Source organism: Rhineura floridana, chromosome 9 (assembly GCF_030035675.1).
Source record: "Rhineura floridana isolate rRhiFlo1 chromosome 9, rRhiFlo1.hap2, whole genome shotgun sequence".
Classification (NCBI taxonomy): domain Eukaryota; kingdom Metazoa; phylum Chordata; class Lepidosauria; order Squamata; family Rhineuridae; genus Rhineura; species Rhineura floridana.
Window position 1 is genome coordinate 90364058 of NC_084488.1, and position 19312 is coordinate 90383369.

The 19312-nt window shown below is 46.0% G+C and overlaps 1 protein-coding gene and 1 long non-coding RNA gene across 4 annotated transcripts in view; one reads left to right on the plus strand and one right to left on the minus strand.

Annotated features, from left to right (window-relative positions):
* Positions 1-8411: 8411 nt before the first annotated feature.
* LOC133364541 (uncharacterized) lies at positions 8412-16823 on the minus strand. The gene is made up of 3 exons (XR_009757975.1): positions 16667-16823; positions 15706-15920; positions 8412-8893 (listed from the first exon to the last, which is right to left on the minus strand). It is a non-coding gene; the product is annotated as an uncharacterized LOC133364541 (long non-coding RNA).
* The window catches only part of PITX2 (paired like homeodomain 2), a 46879-nt gene continuing 39525 nt past the window's right edge, over positions 11959-19312 (plus strand). Inside the window, exons 1-2 of one of the 3 annotated variants that reach the window (XM_061585388.1) lie at positions 11959-13041; positions 18494-18549. In XM_061585388.1, coding sequence (XP_061441372.1) covers positions 18504-18549 — 46 coding nt within the window. In that variant the 5' untranslated portion in view covers positions 11959-13041; positions 18494-18503. Of the gene's footprint in view, positions 13042-13071; positions 13227-18493; positions 18550-19312 lie in introns of those variants that run through there. The other 2 variants (XM_061585390.1, XM_061585389.1) reach the window with 2 other exon arrangements.

The following is a 19312-nucleotide window of genomic DNA, read 5'->3' on the forward strand; positions in this document are numbered from 1 at the left end:
ATTCCTTCTAACCAAGTTCCATGCAATGGCAATTATGAAGAACGTCCATACTTTATGAAATATCTTTGTTGGGCCCTCATCAGAAAGAAAAATGAGATCATTATTTCTGTAAGAAATAATTTTCTATGGGTTGTATCCAGCGCTGTGTACTGTGTACACATAGTTCTACTGGCATAACAGACTTCTATTTCCTCTCCTCCTCTCCCTCATGCCCCCAAAATCTGCTCTGGGGGATCTCCCAACCCTCCAGAGCTGATTTTGAGGGGGATGGATGGGACAGAAGAGGTAGAGGAAGCTCTGTTGCATTCACAGAAGTCCATTGCAACAGTGAAGCTGCAGCATTGGATGTAACCCTATCTCACTAGGCACTGTGGTGCAACATCAGTAGAACTTAACCTCTGTTGAAGACAAGAGCTGCATATGCTTACACAGCTCAGCCTGGTGCCCTAACTTGCCTGCTATTTCCAGTGCAGAGGAGGATGCTATCCTGCAGTCAGTATTGAAGTAAGATTCAGTCTACAAAGAATTGGGAGGGGGTGCCATCTTATCCTTTGCCTCAATCAGCATACTATCATGGACCTGCCCCAAAAATGACATAAGCAAAACTTCAGAAAGGCTCATTAGAAATGAAAGCAAGCAAAGGGAGTTTTCAAAAAGAAGATAGACTTGGTGAATTTATGCTCCTCTTCATGGAGATTATCAAAAATTAGTAAGATATTTCTCCAACAGATACAAAGTTGAGATTTGGTATGCATTCCGTCCAAAGCACCCTAACTACTAACAAGACTGCAAACAGAACAGTTTTCTGCATCTTACTCAAAATGTGAAGTCTACTATAATAGCAGCCAGCGGTCCATAGACAGTCACTCATGAGACCAAATGTAAGGGTATAGCAGTTGTTCCCTCCTGAAGCATTTAAGCTAACCTCAGAGTGTGAGAGAAGAGACTTTCACTGACAGCCAGGAACAAGAGTTGGAAAAAACTGCATAAGCCAAATGTGACAAATATGGCTGAGACATATTGAGTGTGCAGCCACTCTGGAGATTGTAGCTCTGCCAGAGAAATAGGGGTCCCCTCACAAGTGGCTGTTCCCAGAATCCTTTGGGGGAAGCCAAGGCTCCTTAAAGTGGTATGATACTGTTCTAAATGTATAGTGCAGATGTGCTCATATATACAAACTGTCATTTTGATCATTTTACATCATGTACACAAGGCCTGATTACATGCTTGATTGCATGCTTGATTAATTAAACTAGAATAATTATCACTACCTGCTTCCAAATTCATCACCACTGACAGATTAAGATTTACATTCCATCCCTAACTATCCACTGGAAGAATGAAGAAAATCTACTCTTTTATCACTTTTTAACTACTCTAGTAGAATACAGAAGAGTAATTATAATATGTTAAGGAATAACTAATCTGCATTAAGAAATCCTAAATACACCTTACTCAAGTATTTCTTGACCACTAACCCAAATATTAAAACTGGGATCAGCCAATGAAGCTAAATGGTGGGATGTTCAGGTTGGATAAAAAGAAGTAGTTCGTTACCCAGCATGTAGTGAAACTGTGGGATGTGATGACGGTTATCAACTTAGGTGACTTTGAAAGGGGATTAGATATATTCATGGGTGAGAAGGTTATCAGTGATTGCTGCACATGATGGTTATATGCTACTTCCAGTTATCAGAGGCAGCATAACTCTGAATACCAGTTGCTGGGGAACAACAGCAAGCTATTGCTTTGTGCTCTACTTGTGGGCTTCCCTTAAGCCTCTGGTTGGCCTCTATAGTAAGAAGAATGCTGGACTCAATCAACCTTTGGTCTGATCCAGTAAGGTGTTCTTATGCTATTAACACCAATGTCAGGAATCCACACTGGATCATGTCACCAGCAAGGAGTGTTGCTGAGTTGCAATGAGTTTCCTCTATTACAAGTAGGGTTGCCAGGTTCAGGGCCTGAGACTGATCCTGTATCTTTAGGAGAAGAGAAAGTCAGCCAAGTGCAACAATGTAATGGGAAAAACCACAAGGTTAAATTCGCCCTTCCCCCTGCACAACTTTTAAAGATACAGAAGACCTCTTGGTTGCCAGGCTCAGCCACCAAGGTATCTTCTGTATCTTTAAAAGTTGTGCAAGGGGAAGGGAGAATTCTACCTTGTGTTTTTTCCCATTATAGTGTTGCAAGAACACCTGCACTTGGCTGACTTTCTCTTCTCCTAAAGATACAGGATCAGTCTCAGGCCCTGAACCTGGCAACCCTAATTACAAGGTATATGGAGTTCTCAGGAATCACTGAAACTGACATGACTTTCCTGATCAAAGATGTCAACCATGAAGGAAATCAAAATCCCACTGATGTAAATCCCATTAATTTTAATATCTTTGTATTGTACCCAGCATCAACAAGGTAAGCTTTCTTAATATATTAAAAAAACACCTTTGGATATCATAAAAAGGTAAAGGTGTCCTCGCACTTGTAGTGCGAGTCGTTTCCGACTCTTAGGGTGACATCTTGCAACATTTACTAGGCAGACCGTATATATGGGGTGGGATTGCCAGTTCCTTCCCCAGCCTTTCTTTACCCCCCAGCATATGCCGGATACTCATTTTACTGACCACAGATGGATGGAAGGCTGAGTGGACCTCGACCCCTTTTACCGGAGATTCGACTTCCTCCTTCCATTGAAATTGAACTCCAGCTGTGAGCAGAGCTTCGGCTGCATTACCGCTGCTTACCACTTTGCGCCACGGAGGATATCATATGGGGATAGGAAATCTGCTCCAAATTTTAACCCTTTTTTCATCTGGGGAAAAAAAAAGAAAATGCTGATGACACTAGATTCCCCAAGCCATTGTTTGGAATTTCTTCAGCATGCTTTGCCAGAAAGAGGGAATATCTTATGGAGATATGTCTCTCCGTCCCATCTAGGTGAGATCAGCTCAAGTGTGGTGGTGGTGTTTTTTTTTTTAATGCAGCTTCAGATTTCACAGCTGATCGACAGACCATCCCATTGCCCCTCCAGACATTGCCAATGGAAATGCTTTGCTGTAGGCAATTGGTGTGCTCACAGCCCCAAACTGAAACATCTCAGGGAACTGTTCTCACCTCTGGCTGACCTTCCTGTATACTCTTCTCTGCTGACCACTGGAGGAGAAGGAGCCATGTTCTCTTTGCTCCTCTCCTCTAGCACCTGCAATATTTCTCTGGCCACTTGAAGCACAACAAAGAGGAGGCCAACAACTCCTTCCTTTGCCAAGGCTTATCAATTAAGATGCCAAGGCTTATGAAATAAGATGGTGTGGATCCTGTCATGCTAGAACACCAACTGTGAAACCATTATTGACTTTTATCAGCCTATAAACACAGTTCCAGCCTAGTTTTGGTCTAGCCCCAGGCAAATATTTATGCAGGTCACATCGTCAGCCAGGGGGGGTGGGGGCAAATAGACAGGAGGGCATTGCTACCACCACAGGGATGGGAGAATAACCTGACCAAGCATAGCAATAATTGCCATTGTATGAAAAGAATGCCATGCCTCTCCACTCATCCAGGTAGTCAAGTTTCTGAGAGGGCCCTGGAAGCTTCTCAGGGCTGCTTGCCATTGGTAAGTGCCACCACAAAATAAAGACTTCCTGCTGAAATCAAAGGGGAGATGTTAACAGCTTTGCTGGCTCTCCAGATAGTTCCACTGTTGAAGCATTGGGATTAAAGCAGTTGAGTCCTGTTTGCTTCGGGGTGACTAGTCATTGCTAGGGACAGAATATGCTATGTTGATGGTTCTGGGACTTGTTTTCCAGTAAGCTTGTGGAATCAGGGCATCTCTTCTTTAAATCTAAGCATGTGGTTGAACTGGGTGTGGATTAAGAAGAGAGAGAGGGAGGGAGGGAAGGAGAGGCACAGATGTACTGACAGCCATCAAAGTAAAATTCTAGGAAGGAAGATGAGATTATTATGGGGTTCCCCTTCCCCCAAAAAAGGCCTTTGCCCTCCCAGTCTCAAACAAGCACAGGATACTGAACCCTCATGTCGTTGTGGTAGGCTCGATCTTGAGTTGTGCCTGTTTGTTTCCTGGACAGAGTCCCCTTCTTATTGCTGCATACACACCATACCTTTAAAGCACATTTAAAGCCCATGACTTCCCCCAGAGAATCCTGGGAGTTGTAGTCAGGGGTGTAGTCATCCAGGGTCTCGGGGAGTCTTAGACTCCTTACATTTTTGGGAGCAGGGTCCCAGCAGGATCCCTATGTTTCCAGCATCCTATGAGCCAATCAGCATGAAAGTGGAGTGTGTTAGCCACTTAGAAGAGTCTTCTAACATGACTCCTTATCCTTTCCTCCTGACTGGAACCAATCAGAGTAAAAGGAGGTGAGTCAGTCACTGAGAAGACTTTTTTCAGTAGTTAATACTCTCCTCTTTCATGCTGATTGGCTCCTGTTGTTGTGGGAGAAGGCATTAATGAAGTTCTCATTCTCAACCCAGCAGCAAAAGGGGGGGAGGTGTTGGAAGTGGGGGCAAGAGCAACTCCTGTTTTGTTCTTTTGTTTAAGCTCCAGAGGGAAGATAGAGCTAGGGTCCTCCAGATGGATAGGCTTGTTTACCTTTACCTGTGATGCTCTGACTGACTTCCTTCTGTTGCTAGACTGTTATGTCTTTAGGGAAGCTTACCTGCCCCTCCTCCTTCCGCCCTTTCCATTCCTTTGTCCTCCGACTGTCCAGGAGAGAGGAGACATTCCTTTGTCTCTCCCCTCTCTCCTAGCATGGGGCTGACTCCCACAGCTGGGTGTTATGTCTCCAACTTAGCTAGTTAGTTAGAACTAGGTATGCCTTTTCTATCTACTATGTATTTCTCTAAATAAAGTAGCTTTTCTTATTTTACTAAGTCTCCAGTCTCAGTGATACTGATGCAGGGTAAAAGCCTGCTTTCTTAGGCAAATGCACGCACACGCTGGCACACTCGCATTTCAACATCTGCTGTTACTCTCTGCTGCTGCGGTGCTGCTTTTAAACAAAATTAAACAACACAACTACACACAGCACAACAGGCTGTGACTATTAGGCAGAGACCCTGCACTTCTGAACTTACTACTACAGTACTGGTTGTAGTTTGTAATGGGTGCAGGGAATTGAAGCCCTGAGAGGGGTAAAACTACGGTTCCCAGGATTCTTTGGGGGAAATCACATGCTTTAAATATATGCGATGTGCAACTCCAAACCCTTTCTGGCTCCTTCAAGTTTGCTGGGGGAAGTCCCTTTCTTGACCAGATTTTTGTCATACGTTTTCACAGAGCATGAGTTCTTTCAGGACTCCATTCTGTCCCTTTTCTTCGTAGATTCGAAGGCAATGGGCGGAAAGGCGCTCCTGGTGGCAAAACCGTACAATTGCGCTGGGGCAGGCGGGGAAGAGAGAAAACAGACCTTTCCTCTTATCTTTCCAAAACTCGTCAAGGACTGGCTGGCTTGAAATGTGCTCTTCGGCCTTCCCTTTGTAGAAGAGAGTTTCGGAGTGTATGAGAAAAACGGCAAGAAATGAAAGGGACAGGCAGGGGTAGATGAATGGATGGATAGGTAGGTAAGTAGATGCCAAAACACAAATCTAGCTAAATGGCACCCTTTCCGAGGCCAGCGCCTTGTCCTTAGACCAAAATGTGTGCAAAGCCACCTACGGTCATACCATGGCAACCAACAAAAATGCGCTCTGCATGTGCCCAGAGACAGACTCCACTTTCATATACCTTGCATTCAGCAGAAGTTCAGGGGCTGAATCCTAGTGAGTCCTCGCTCCGTTTCCAGAGCCGTGTGCGCCTCCTCTCTCTCTCTCTCTCTCTCTCTCTCTCTCTCTCTCTCTCTCTCTCTCTCTCTCTCTCTCTCTCTCTCTCTCTCTATCCATCCTCATCGGAACGGGTCGATTCGGGAGACCTGTTGCAATCTCCCGAATTCTTTACCTAAGGTAATTGGGAACGCGCGAGACCAAAGAATTTCTGAATAATTAGGAAAAGTTGCGAATAAGCCCACTCTGTTGCTGTCAAGGGTCTTTACGATTTCTCCCTGTCTCCCCTGCCTCTCCCAAGCAGTTGATGTGGTAATTAAGAATTTGGTGAGAGCCTCGGTCAGGTCACCTCGTTTCTCAGATCAGAAATTCTTTCAAGTGTCCTTCTGCGTCGCCAAAGATGACAACAGCAAATCAATAAGTGCTTGAAATGAAAGGGGGATGTTGCCTGGCCCCCGAGGCTACAGATGTTCACATCGCCAGCCTCCCCCCTCTCTCTCTCCTTCTCCCCTCTCCTCCTGAACTTGTAGCATTCCTTTGCTCTGCCTCGTCTCCTCTAAGCGCTGGCTTTTTATGCCTCTTCTCAAGACAGAGGTAAGTGCCCCCCCCCTTCCAGCATCTCTCCGTTGCAGTTGCAGGGCCGTGTGGATCTCTCCATCTAGGACTCCCTTGCATGGGAAGAGCGGGGGAGGAAGGAGCGACAACTGCCCAGGGCATCGGTGCAAAGAGCGGCCTCTCCCCTTCTGTCATCGCAGAACCACGGGTCTGCCTGGCGCAAGGAGGAGAAGCAACCCGGCACCATTGAAACAGCCCTCCTTGCCTTTTCGTCCGTGCCTGCTTGGTTTGGAAGCGTCTCCGCACCCCCAACAAGAGGGTCATAGCAGCGTGAAAATGCAACAAGCTTCTTCTCAAACCGCTTTTGCGTTGACATGGATGGCTTCCTTGGGCTCCCCTAAAGAGTCCGGATTTAACCGTTCTCTCTCCCAGCCTCACTCTCTCTTTCTCCTTGTCCCACCCCCACGCTAAAAATTTTTTGTAAAATCCAGTCCCCGGGACGTTTTAATGCGGTAATTCATTGCTGAGTCAATGCAGACATTTATATCTTCTTTTCAGCTCAAGTGGTTAAGCGCCGGTTGCTTCGCAGTGATGATAAACCAGCGGACTACACGAGGTGGTGCGGGGTGGGTTTTAATTTATATGCAAATCAATGGGTCCGTTTGGAGTGAGGGAAGCTGTCTTCCCCCCCTCCAAGTTTTACATGTTTTTTATGCCACCGTTGGAATCAAGATGAGCAACAGCAACATGGAGACAGGCAAAAAAGGGGGGGATCAAGCAGCCAACAAATCAATTGGGGGGGGCACTGTTGACTATAGGAACTTCCTCACTGACTTACAGGAGTATAAAGACCGTGTGGGAAGAGGTGCGAAATTTGAAACTCTTAGTTCAGGACTGATGGGAAAATCACAGCTTAGCATATCCTCTAAGGGGAATTAATTAGGTGTTCGCCTGTTTTCAGGTTCACCAATAGGGAAGCTGGATTCTGGACACTGGATATTTCTCCTGTATTTTCTCATTATTGTACCCCCCCCCCCTTCACACAACACACGCACAAGTCTCATCTGTAAGACATTTCAGTACCTGTCTTGGTGGAACTTGCCGTTGATATCTAAAATGGAGTAGTTACCAAACAGGAAGATTCCCCTTTAAGAGCCCTAGAATCAGCACTCTCACTAGGCCAGGTGAATGGAAATCATATCACCGTTTCCACCATCAACAACATCATCGTAATCCAGCGAGGCATGCCGAAAACTAAGCTCAGCCTAAAATGGTTATTGTGCAGTCAGTTCTTAAGAATAATGTTTACTCAAAAGTAAGTCCCATTGAGTTCAGTGGTTCTTATTCCTTAGAAAACGTACTTCGGACTGCAAGATGTACAGTGCAGTCCTCAGCATGTTTTCTCAGAAATAACCAAGCTTATCCCCTTGTAAGTATGTTCAGGACTGCATTGCTAGGCGTCCATAGCTTTCGGTGGACTTTAGGCATTCTTATCAGGAATGAGCAACTTTTCTGCCTACAAATTTTCACAGTCCATTGCCAAATTAAAATTGAATTTTTTTCTCTCGTTTATTTGGAAGTAACTGACTTAAAATAGATCTAATTTCCAAAGGTTAGAGGTTTAGGCTGGAATCCTAACACCATTTACCTGGGAAGAAGTCTCACGGAATACAGTAGGACTTACTTCTGAGTAGACATGGTTAGGACTCGCAGTTACAGCGCAATCTTATGCTTGTTTACTCGGAAGTAAGTCCCACTATATTCTGCAGTCTTATATGTACTTCCTTAGGGAAAAGTGTCATTGTATGTAGTCAAACTTACTTCTGAGTAAACGTTCATAAAATTATGGTTAGTTTGCAGTCTCAATCCTCATTGGAAGTCAGTCCGATTGACATGCATGGGAATTACTTTCGAGGAAACATGGTTAGGGTCAGTGTGTTAGACTCTCAGGACAGGGGTGCGTTTTGATCAAGGAAAGTTTTGCCTTGACTCCAACAGAGTGTGATCTATCCGCTGAGAAAATAATGCCCAGAATCAGATCATCAAATCACAAAAAACATCACACTTGTTTATTTCCCAGGCCAAGTGGTGTATTTAGTATTTAGCTGTGTTTTGATTCACAGCTCAAAAACTTCTGGAGAAATGAAGTACTGTTTTCAGAATAAAGATTGGATTAGTCTACTATCTCTCTGAGTTGTAACCAGCTAATTAAAATCTGTAATTGGATATCTTAATACATGTGCTTTTTTTAAATAAAAAACCCTACTTTTTGTTTTGTACTAAACGAGACAGATAAACAATGAGTTGATGGAGAAATCATGGTGAACACATTGCCTTCATCAAGAGGTGTGCCTAAGGTGGTTGCAACAAAGCCTTCAGCTCTGAAGGGAGGGAGGGGAAACCTCCCATTCAGTTGCATAGCTACAATCCTGCCCCTTCTTCTCTCTCGATTCATGGAAGTTGATCACTGGAGGGTCTCATTCACCGACAACGGAGGGCCCATGCTTTACGGAGCTGAAGAAGGCATTTCTCACTTGAATGAATCGGCTGGGCTTTCAGAATTCTGTAAGGGGAGGGGGGGACACAAAATAATATATATATTTTAAAAAGCCTTTGCCGGGGGAGGGTAGTGTCTTGTTATCCGGTAAGATCATTGCTTCAACAGAATTAAAATAAAGATAACCTTCTGGTAACCCAAGTAGTCAAAACTAGTCGAGCTGTTAGCCAAATATTTTGTTTACGTCTGCCCGTCTGTTTAAAGTTGCTAGTGTTGCTGTCTGGGAGGAAAATTGGAATCTAAACAGGCGAGGGCCTTTACCTAGCCCGGGATTCTATTTCATTTATTGAGAGAGGAAGAAAGTGTGCTGGGGTGGGGGCAGCTAGGAGGGAGAGAGAGAGAGATTGAAATACGTGTATTAACGCAGCGCCATCGTTTCCAGACACCCTAGAACCCCTGTTCCGCTGCAGCATGTCTAATGTATTCCCCTGTGGTTCTGGGCATTAATTAGTTGTTTAATAGGAGTATGACTAAAAATGTAAAAGAAGGATTAGGAGCGTGAAACGTATGTCCAGATCCTTCCACACACTCGAGGAGGGAATGAAAATCACTCTGTATCTTATGTTTCTCCACAAGCCATTTGCATTTCCCACCAGCTGCTCACTTCAGCTGCACCAATTTCGAGGAGCCGTGGAAGGTGCCCAGCTCAAGTCGTGATCCGGGCTGAAGCCGCCTCTCTCGCTCTCTCTTTCTCCCCCCCCCCCGCACGGCATGGAAGGGGGGCAAAGGAGGAAGAGCGGGTCGTCATTGTTGGGCGCGGAGTGGGGAGTAGCAGCAGCAACTGCAGGCTGGCTGGTCGGCCGGCCGGCCGCACAGCCCAGACAGAGAGAAAAAGGTTGGGGGGAGGGAGGTCTGTGGCAGATCCTAATTTAAAGTCTCTGGAACTGGCAAGTGGTGGGGAAACCGGCGAGGCTCTTTGCGTGCATGTGTCTCTGGGCGGGGGCGGAGGACCAAGGCTCCCTCGCATTCTTCAGACGGATTCAAAGCAAAAGCAGCCACAACACCGCGGATCTGTTTACCTTTGTTGTTTTACCCCGTACTGTCCATACATTAATTAGGGACACGGAAGCATGAATTTATTTCAAGAGGTGAATGGGTGTCTGGAAGTTGCTGACAGGCAAACAAAAGGATTTGTTCCCTCCTCCATCTCTCTCTGGCCTACAGAGATTTTAGGGTAACCCTGGGGGATTTTTCTTGCGGGGGTGTGGGAGGGTGTCCTGGCAGACTTGCTTTATTGAGATAGGAAAATGTAATCCGACGTAACCTGCTCCTCTTCGCCGAGGACGGAAAGGCCGACTGACCTTGGACCATTTTGCCCTACATCTCTGTGCGAGGTTTTTGCTGCTAAAAAGGTGTGCCTGTAGGCACCGTCCAATCTTAGGCACATTTGATCACGTGCCCAGAGACTTCTCTCCTAAAAGAGTCGCGCGTGGGACCATGATCGCACCTTTCCCAAGTAGACCGCATTCCCTTGAAGTCGTTCCCACTCTAGGAAGTTTTGTGCTGACGTTTTCGCTTCTCGGCGACATGATAAATAAGTAGGGATGGAAGAATTGCTCTTCCCTAAAGTGATTTTAGGCTCGTTACAACCCTATCCTACCCGTGCATACTCTACAAAAAGTACCACTGATTTCAGTGAGTTTTATTCTCATGTAAGTGTACCTAGGATTGTAGCCTTGTTACAGGGATGTGTTCAGTCTCAGCAAAACTATATTATATATTCGAGACCAAACCTTACTACGTGTACTCAAAAGTCAACCACGTGTGCTTGAGGCTGCCGCCTTAAGCCCCAGAAGCGATCGAACTGGCCTCCATTTCTTTGCATCAGCAATGTTGTTATTGTTTGCATCTCCCGAATAATGTGGCAATGTCAATCACACTCCTAAAATAACTTATTTTCTCTCTTTGTATGTGTGTGTGTGTGTACAGTTTGGTTTTATCATGTAAATTTGGAGAGTCTTACTCATTTCTAAAATGCAAGAAAATCGAATTAAGTTGATAATGATGTAAAACAAACTCCTTTTAACAATGAAAACGTGGTATTTTTCTTTGAGCATATTTTATTGTCATTAATAAATACACGTAGGAATTTGAAAAAACCTCCGAACTTTGATGGCACTTCATATACATTCTGAATTTTTAAAAGCTATCCGCCATCGTCTTTGTTTAAAACACAAGCGCACACATTTCTGGCTAATGCTTTTACCTAGTATTTTTGTCTAACACATGAAAAATATTAACTACTGAGCATCGAAATAAATCGTCATGATAAACTTTTAGGGACATGCACGTGCTTATTCTTCGGGGGTGGGGGAAGAAACGTGGAGCCATCCACTTTCACCCGGAGGTAAACCCCACTGAGCTGAAAAAGGCTTACTCCCAAATCAGTGGGCATAGGATTACACGGTCTCAAGAACGCCTTGATGTTGTGTAGGCCACAGATCCGCATCTACAGAAGCGACTCAAAACGTTGTTGAGCCGCACAGCTTTGAAGCAGTGCCTCTTCATCCCTCTTCTTCTCCTCTTCCTCCCCCACAACCGTAACCTCGTCATTTTAAAAAATGAGTGATCAGTGACCCCACGTGAACCCGAAGGGTGCCTATGCAGCGAAGGAAATTCTACACTTAAAGGCGCTCCAGAAGCTTGTCCGTTGCAATCCATTCGTGAAAAAGTGGCCAGAGACTCTTCAACACCCCCCTCCCAACAACTTTCCCAGCTGCAAACTGTAACGTGGATTTTTTCCCCACCTCCGTCTTTTAGCTCGAGTTGACTTTGGACTTTTCGGAGCATTCTCGGTAGAGTGAGCGGACCTCTTTGCATTGGCTCGCAAGCCTCAGCCGGGCGTTTCCTCCCCACTTTTTTTTTCACCTTTCCCTTTAAGGTCTTGATCTTTACCTTCTCTTTGGCCTCTTCTGTTCCTTTCCCTACCAACTTTCGCTCAGGATGTGTCCACCCACTTTCCCTTTCTCCTCTCTATTGCTGTCGTCCTTGGGCTCTTTTTTTTTAGAAAAAAAATCTTTTGTCACTTTAACACACGTGTTTCGGGGGGGGGAGGGATATCAGCATTTGAGAATGTTTAAATCCTCTCCCCCTGAATCACTCCTTTCCTGCAAAGCGCCTCCCCGCACTCCCCCACCCCGGGGTTCCTAATGTAGCTCTCTCCTTTCGGCTGTCCCTTTGTGATTGGCTGTTGTTGCTTTTTTGCACGTCTGTGTTTCTTTGATCTGCAGCTTCTCTCTAGATTGAGCTGTCCAGGCTTCTTTAGTTGCTTAGGCCTTTCGCCCCCTCCTCTCCAGCTCTAAGTGACTCTACCTGGATTTTCACGGAAACCTCCAAGTGAGTAAGCATGTAGGGCTAGGATTGGGCCCTTGCACGGAATTGAGTGAGACTTACTCTCCAGGCACAGGACGGCGGCTTCAGCCTGTTCCCTTTCCCCACACCTCCATCTGGCTACCTCGTTTCTGTCTAGCCTGTCTCAGCCTTTCTCCATCTCTGTCCATCTGACTTCTCCGTGCCTGGGTCAGATCTTCTCGCAGCAGCAGCAGCAGCAGCTCGGCCGCCCCCTGAGCGCTCTCTCTCCTCCCTCCCCCCTCCTTCTCTTCGGCGTGGAGTTTGGTGGAATCTCTGCTGACGTCACGCGGCTCCCCAGCCAGGCAGAGCGAGGCCAGACGAGTGGAGAAAGAGCCGGAGGACAGTCAAAGAAAGGCAGAGACAGTCCGCCCAAGAAGCCCAGCGGTCCCGCAGCGAATCCACTAGGAGCCAGCCTGCCTGCCTGCCTGCCTGCCGTCCGTCCGTCCGTCCGTCCCCAGCACCCCCTCACCCGCCCCTCCCTGCCCCGCCCCCGCGTGTCCCCTGGACGGCAGGGCGCGCGGCAGGCCAGCGTTCCTTCCTCCTTGGGGATCCTTCCGTGCCGTGGCTGCTGCTGCCGCCGCCGCTCCGTCCCGGACTGGCCTTAGCGGGGGTGGTGGTGCTAGCGCTGCGGTTGGTGGAGGAGGAGGTGGCGGTGGCGTCTGTGGGCAGCTCGAGTTCTCCGCCAACTCACACTTCGAGCCCGGGATTTGCTAAAAGCTTTCGGCGAGGAGGAGGAGGAGGAGATCGAGGTGGGCGGAAAAAAGAGCGAGCGAAAGAAAGCGAGGCGCTTCAAGCAGGAGCCGGTAAGCAGACGGAGGGAGGCCCACCCCTGCCTTTGGCCCGGCGGTGTGAGATAATGCGAGTCTGCCAATTGGTTCCACTTCGGGCTCCTCCCGACGGGTGATTTGTGGCGCTCCGGCGTTCGGGCGAGCTGAACGGGGCCGTCCAGGCTGGCTGCAGACCTTGTTTTTTGCAGTAACAAATGGGGGTAGGATGGGGGGGTTACAGGCGCTTCTTCCAGGGCTGGGCGGGGGGGGCCTGTCTGCGGGCTCTCAGAAACCTGTGTGTCCCCACCCCCAGCCCACGCGCGCCCAGTTTAAACCAGTGACTGATGCCTTCCTAAGACTTCTTGGGAGACTGGCCTTCTCCCAGGCTCAGGTTGAAAGCCAAGAAAGACGGGAAGAGGGCTGAGGGAAGGACCTGCGACAGGCCCCTCTGCATTGGCAGAGCCAATTAGCTACCTTTCCCCCTATTAATTTCTAGCCGTCGGGTGTTGTTGTTGTTGTTAGGGCTGGGCTCCTCTTAGACTTGAAAGAGTTAGCTCATGCCGATCGCCAAGGAAATAGAATAAATTATCCTTGTGCTATAATTGGCGTAACAATAGTAAACATAACAGTCATCTCCATCAGTAGGACTTGTTATGAGTGCTACAGCTAGTCAATACGGCTACCAGTTACTTAGCGCACCACCAGTATACTTGCTGCAGGGTGTTGGTATTATAGTATGTTAGAGTTAGTTTTTGTCTCTGATGTACTACAGGCACGCACACACCTTTCTCCAAAGGTCCCTCGCTAGTTTTACTGGGCTCCCCCCAACCCGCTTTAACGTTAAGATTAAATGATTCTCCAAACGCAGCATTAGGAATTATTTCTCTCTCCCCACCCACCAACCCGCTTTTTTTTTCTTTTTAAAAGGGATCAGTAAAAGAAGTTTAATAAATTTACAAAGGGTATTACACTGATTAGAAGAGAGTGGTACTTTGCTAGGAGGTGTGCTTAGCTTTGCAGAAGTTCTTCGCCCTGCGCTCCTGAATAAACTGTACCCCTCTGGACGGAAAGGTCACATATTGCAGTGTTTTTTTCACCTCCGCTATTTTAGGTTTTCTAGTCATTAAAGCAATGAAAACAAATACAGTCCGTGCTTTAGGCTTATGCTAATTTCCCCGCTCCTTTTGGTCCGGGCCTTGCAGATACAAAATAAGGCCCAGTTTTGCATTTAAAATCAATGAGCTTCATCAAGGCTTACTGATGTGTGTAAAAATCGGCGGCGGGGGTCTTCGGTAAACTACCAGTTCAGTTTCCTTTATAGGAAGTCGCTTCCTATAGGGAGAGAAAAGAAGCCCTCCAAAGAAGCTTTCTAAATCTGCCATCAGGTGTATTTTGTTTTTAACTGTTTCCCCAGCATTTGTGTGTCTTGCTTGTAAAAATATTTGAGAGCAGCTTAAAGATACAAATTTGGTATGCTCCTTATGAAACACATACACACAAGTTTTGATTTGTGTGTCTCGCTGCTTGTAAAATAGCTGAGAGAGGCTTTAATGGTGCGAATTTTGTTACACTCCTTTTAAAAAAAAACAATAAAATAAAATGAGGGGCAGGCAGAAGTGGACTGAGAATCGGGTTTGCAAATGAACAGGAATCTAGTTCCAATCCCGATCATCCTACAAACCCTGCCCCCAATGATTTGGTAACAAGTGCCGTTGAGTTAATCAATGGGATTTGTTCCACGTAAATCAGTTTAGCATATTAATATGACGGAAAGCAAATCGAGTAATTTTTGGTGAAAAAAAATTACAGATTTCGTGTAAACGGACTGATCCCTCCTCCTTCAGAGTTTTGTGATGTATATGTGTATAGATATATAGGTGTATAGTGACGGATAAAATTAGAACAGGAATTCTTAACCTGTGGTTAGTGGGCTTCAGAGGATCCCTGATCCGGGAGAGAAAATATCCAAATACAATCAATTAAAATGCATTTATTTACTTATGGGGCCCATCGATTTTGGGTCCATGACCCAAAAAAGGTTAAAAACCACTGAGTTAGAAGCTGAGTCTTGAAGAATCGATGTACCATGGCCATTTCTTTATAGGGCAAAAAGCACCCCACCCCTCCCACAGCACGCTGCAATCCTAAACTTACTTCCTTACACTCAGTGGGGACTCCCCCATAAACATGGTTATAAACTTGTGCCGCAAAAGAGCCCTAGAAATCCTCTCTCTATGTGTGTGTGTGTGTGTGTGTCAGTGGCAGAGGGATTGTTTAAAAAATTGATAATTATAACTTTTGACATCCCAGATGGTCTTAAGTCTGTCTAACAGGATGTAATCTTGTCCGAATTTTGGAAGAGAGAGGGAGCGACGTGAATGGGGGGGGGAATAAGTGGCACGTCTCAGTTTGTTAGATAAATTAGCCATCAAGGCAGGCGTTGAGTCAGGGCGACCAAATTTGTCATGCGAGGCTTGTCTTGACAGAACCGGTTTAAGGACCATCAGAGAGGAATTAGGGGGGTTCTTAATTGCCTTCCCTAACAATTTCGCCACAGCTCATATACTAGGCCTCGTTATTGGAAAGGCCTTTCATACACTCCGTGGGCCTTCCTCTTTCGGCTCTCTGAGGCTTGGAATATAAATTACCTTGTCTTATTAGAATTCTGAGAGTTGTCTCAAGAAATAAACATCCACTGACCTTTTAGATGTCCCGATCCGGTGCATATTTACCGGGAATGATGTCTGATTTATTTCCGTGGGACCCACTTCGGTATGAAGAAGCTTAGGATCGGGCCATTTCTTGGAAAGAAGTCCCATGGCTTCAGAATAAGTCTGTGAGCCTAAATTCAAGTGCAGCCTGATCCTGAGCGCTGAGTCGGAAGTAAGTTCCGGGGAATGCAGTGAGACTTCTCCCTAAAGTAAGAATCCATGGATGCAACCCTTAAATGGAAAATAGGTTGCATTGCACTCCATGGGTTGCATTTGAAAACAAGCGTGCTTATGATCTGGGTGATGTTATTATAATGGAGGGAAAGGATTATTGATCGTACTCGGCATCTTTTTTTTTAAAAAAAAGTATCGAATGGCGGTTTCTTTCCTAAAATCTTAACCAACTTCCCGGTTATATTTATTTATCAGATCCACAATGATTTCTAAAGGAGGATAAGCACTGGCTAATAGTGGAACACACTGAAAGGGGGGAGAGGGGGAAATTTCCCAAACGATGATGACATGCAAATTTTTCGCCCAAATTATCATAAGTAAACACCTGAAGCCTGGACTAATAAAATCCCATCTGTGTTACTTCATATCGAGTTAGTAGAGAGCTCCGATAATGATTTTTGTAATATTTCCCGAACAGACATCTCAATCAGGCACTAATCCTGTGATTTCCCCCCGCCTTTTTTTTGGAAAAAAAAATTCTCAGAATTAGGAAAGCCCGAAGCTTCAAAATGTGGCACTGGAGACCTTGTCCGACGGAGGTCTCCTGCCGCTGGCCTCCCTAGGCCAAAGGGGATATAGGATCCAGGGGACTGGGGTGGGCGACCCTCTTTCTTCTCCATCTCTACCCCCCACCCCAAATACACACAGAGGTCATCAGCAACATGTTAAAAACCGTTTTTTAAAAAAATCCCTTCGATAGAGAAGGTTCTTTATACCTGCCTGGCTGAAGGAGCGAGGGCGCCTCTCTATTCATTCGTTCTTGTCAATTTCACCCGGTCTACAAACAGCCCAAACCATATCATGGCTTGCACCACCTCCGCCGCTGATCAGGGTTGGCTCAGACTGCTCATTTTAAGACAATTCCCTCAAACTTTCCCGGGCATCAGAAGTCCCGCAGAATGAAAGTCCTTAAACTGTCCCATACCTTAATTCACGAGAGTATCTTATTGCTTTGTCATTTTTTTCTTGTGCTCTCTCTCTCTCTCTCTCTCTTTTTTTTTTAAAGCGCGGGTATTCTTTCACCTACGGGTGGAAACAGGCAGGCAGGCACATACACCTCCCCCCCCCACACACACACACACGCCCCAATGTCCCTGAAAATAAAAGAAGCCTGGCCACTTTGCATCCAGGCTGCTCTCTACGAGGCTATCCGTTCTATAGTAAAGGGCGATGGGCCTCCAAATCCCTTCTCCTTTGTGTAAATTATAGCAACTTCGAAAACCAGAAGTCAGATAAAGGAGGGAAGGCTGCGTAGGCTTTTGTTTTCGATTCCGAGAAGGAATTGATTTTCTTCAATGGATTTAGGCACGCCTAGTTCAGCATAGGATCGGGCTGCACGTCGTTAATTCCCTGGCAGCCTGATCCTAACCCTGTGTTTACTGAGAAGTCCCACGGAGTTTAGTAGGACTTGCTCCCAAGTAAGTGTGCAACCTTATGGGCCGATCCTATATATGTTAACCCATCCCTTAAGTGTGTGCGAAGCATTTTCCCACCAATGTGTAGGAAGCGTTTGGATCTGAGGGCCGGAAGTGCACTTGAGTTTCAGGTCTGCTGCTACCTCCAACAATTAAAAGGCTAGGATTCTACATCACCCGCGTTTGAAATTCCCATTGACAACAACGCGTCGCTCCATGTTTGGTTAGGGAATGTTTCACCTCGGTTAGTTAAATTGAAGAGAAAGTGGGGGAGGTAAGTTGCATTCAGAGACATTTTCATGAAACAGACTGAGCAAAGCTATTCCTCTGGCTGTCTTCCCAGCAAGGTAGGGGGCAGGACATGGCTACAGCCCCCCCTTTTAAAACCTAAAGGAAGTCCAATCCCAAAACCCCACCCCACAATAATAATTCGTTCAAGCGCTTGTGAATTAAGACGGTTATGTCAAGTGAGAAATATCCCTAGAGGCGATGGGCATTAGTCAGATTCCAGACGCCAAATGATGCACATGAATTTATATTAGTTTTGCATCGCTGAGGGTAATTAATAATAATAATAATAAACATTATTATTTCTGCATTGTGTATTTACATCATAATTAAGATTCAAGGAAGGGGGAAAGTTGTATGATCAGGTATCATTATTTATTTTCTTGAAAACCAAAAAGCCGGAGCCGCCACCCGTTACGTTGACTTGCTAAGCTGAAGACGATGTAGTTAAATCGACTTAAGACAAGCATACGATTTTCCTGGACTAAGAATCAGGGCTATAAGTGCATGTAGGGATCTTGTCCCCCTCCTGCCTTTAGAGAAAAGGAACGTGCAGCAGGACCCTAACCATATTTTTGCACCGACCTGAGTCCCGCGGATGGTGTTCAGGATTGCAGACACCTTCCTTCAACCAAACACCTGTGCCCCCCCTACATACACACTTCCCCAACACCACCTCCTATCTTCCCCAGCAGGCAAAGACCGTGGATAACTGTTTTGTTCCGTTTTTTAAGAGGCGCTCGGCGTCCTCCGTTGGTCTGGCTGACCTGTCATGTTCGTGCCTTCTTAATGTCAATGTACGTCTCTTCTTAATGTCAATGTACATCTAATGTTTTACAGATAACGGGTTATGGAGTCCAACTGTCGTAAACTTGTGTCGGCTTGCGTTCAGTTAGGTAAGAGAGATATTTCCGATTGATTTACACGTAACCGGAATGATTTGCATCCCTTATGTCGACTTGTGTGCGTTTGTTTTCTTTTGTTTTTTGAAAAGCCCACTAGTGAACACGGAGGGGCGCGCGGGTGTATAAATATCTACCAAAAGATGCCCTGTGCCCACGGAGCCCTACTCCAATTCCTTGCATTCCACAAGGGGACTTGCAGCCCAAATCATAATTAACCGCATTAAAGAAAGCTAGCAGAATCTCAGCCGATTAGCCTGCTAGCCCAGGGCTGGGTATCCTGTGGCCCTCCAGGGTTTGCCGGATCTTAACTCCACTCAGCCAGCACGGCAAACGATCAGGGATGATGGGAGCTGTAGTAAAGCAACTTCTCAAGGGCCAAAGGTTCCTCTCACATACTAGCCCTTTCCTATTATTATTATTATTATTATTATTACTATTATTATTATTATTATTATTATTATTATTATTATTATGTTGAAGATCTTGCAATGCGTGTTGATTCACCTGTGTTAGAGAGCCAGGATTCTAAGGATGGAAGTCCACAAACGTGATCAGGAGTCGACTGAGTTTCAGTCTTGGACCTCCGGCTTATAGCGAATTGTGGCTCCAGCACTTGAGTTTTCTCACATGCTTAGGCTAGATCCGGGGTTTGGTCTCTGCCGCAGAGTTCTGTATAAAGTCCAAGATCACCATTGGGTTTGTTCGGGAAGGCTACTGGAGGGTGGCTGCTCAGGTTCAAGACAGAGACAGAAAG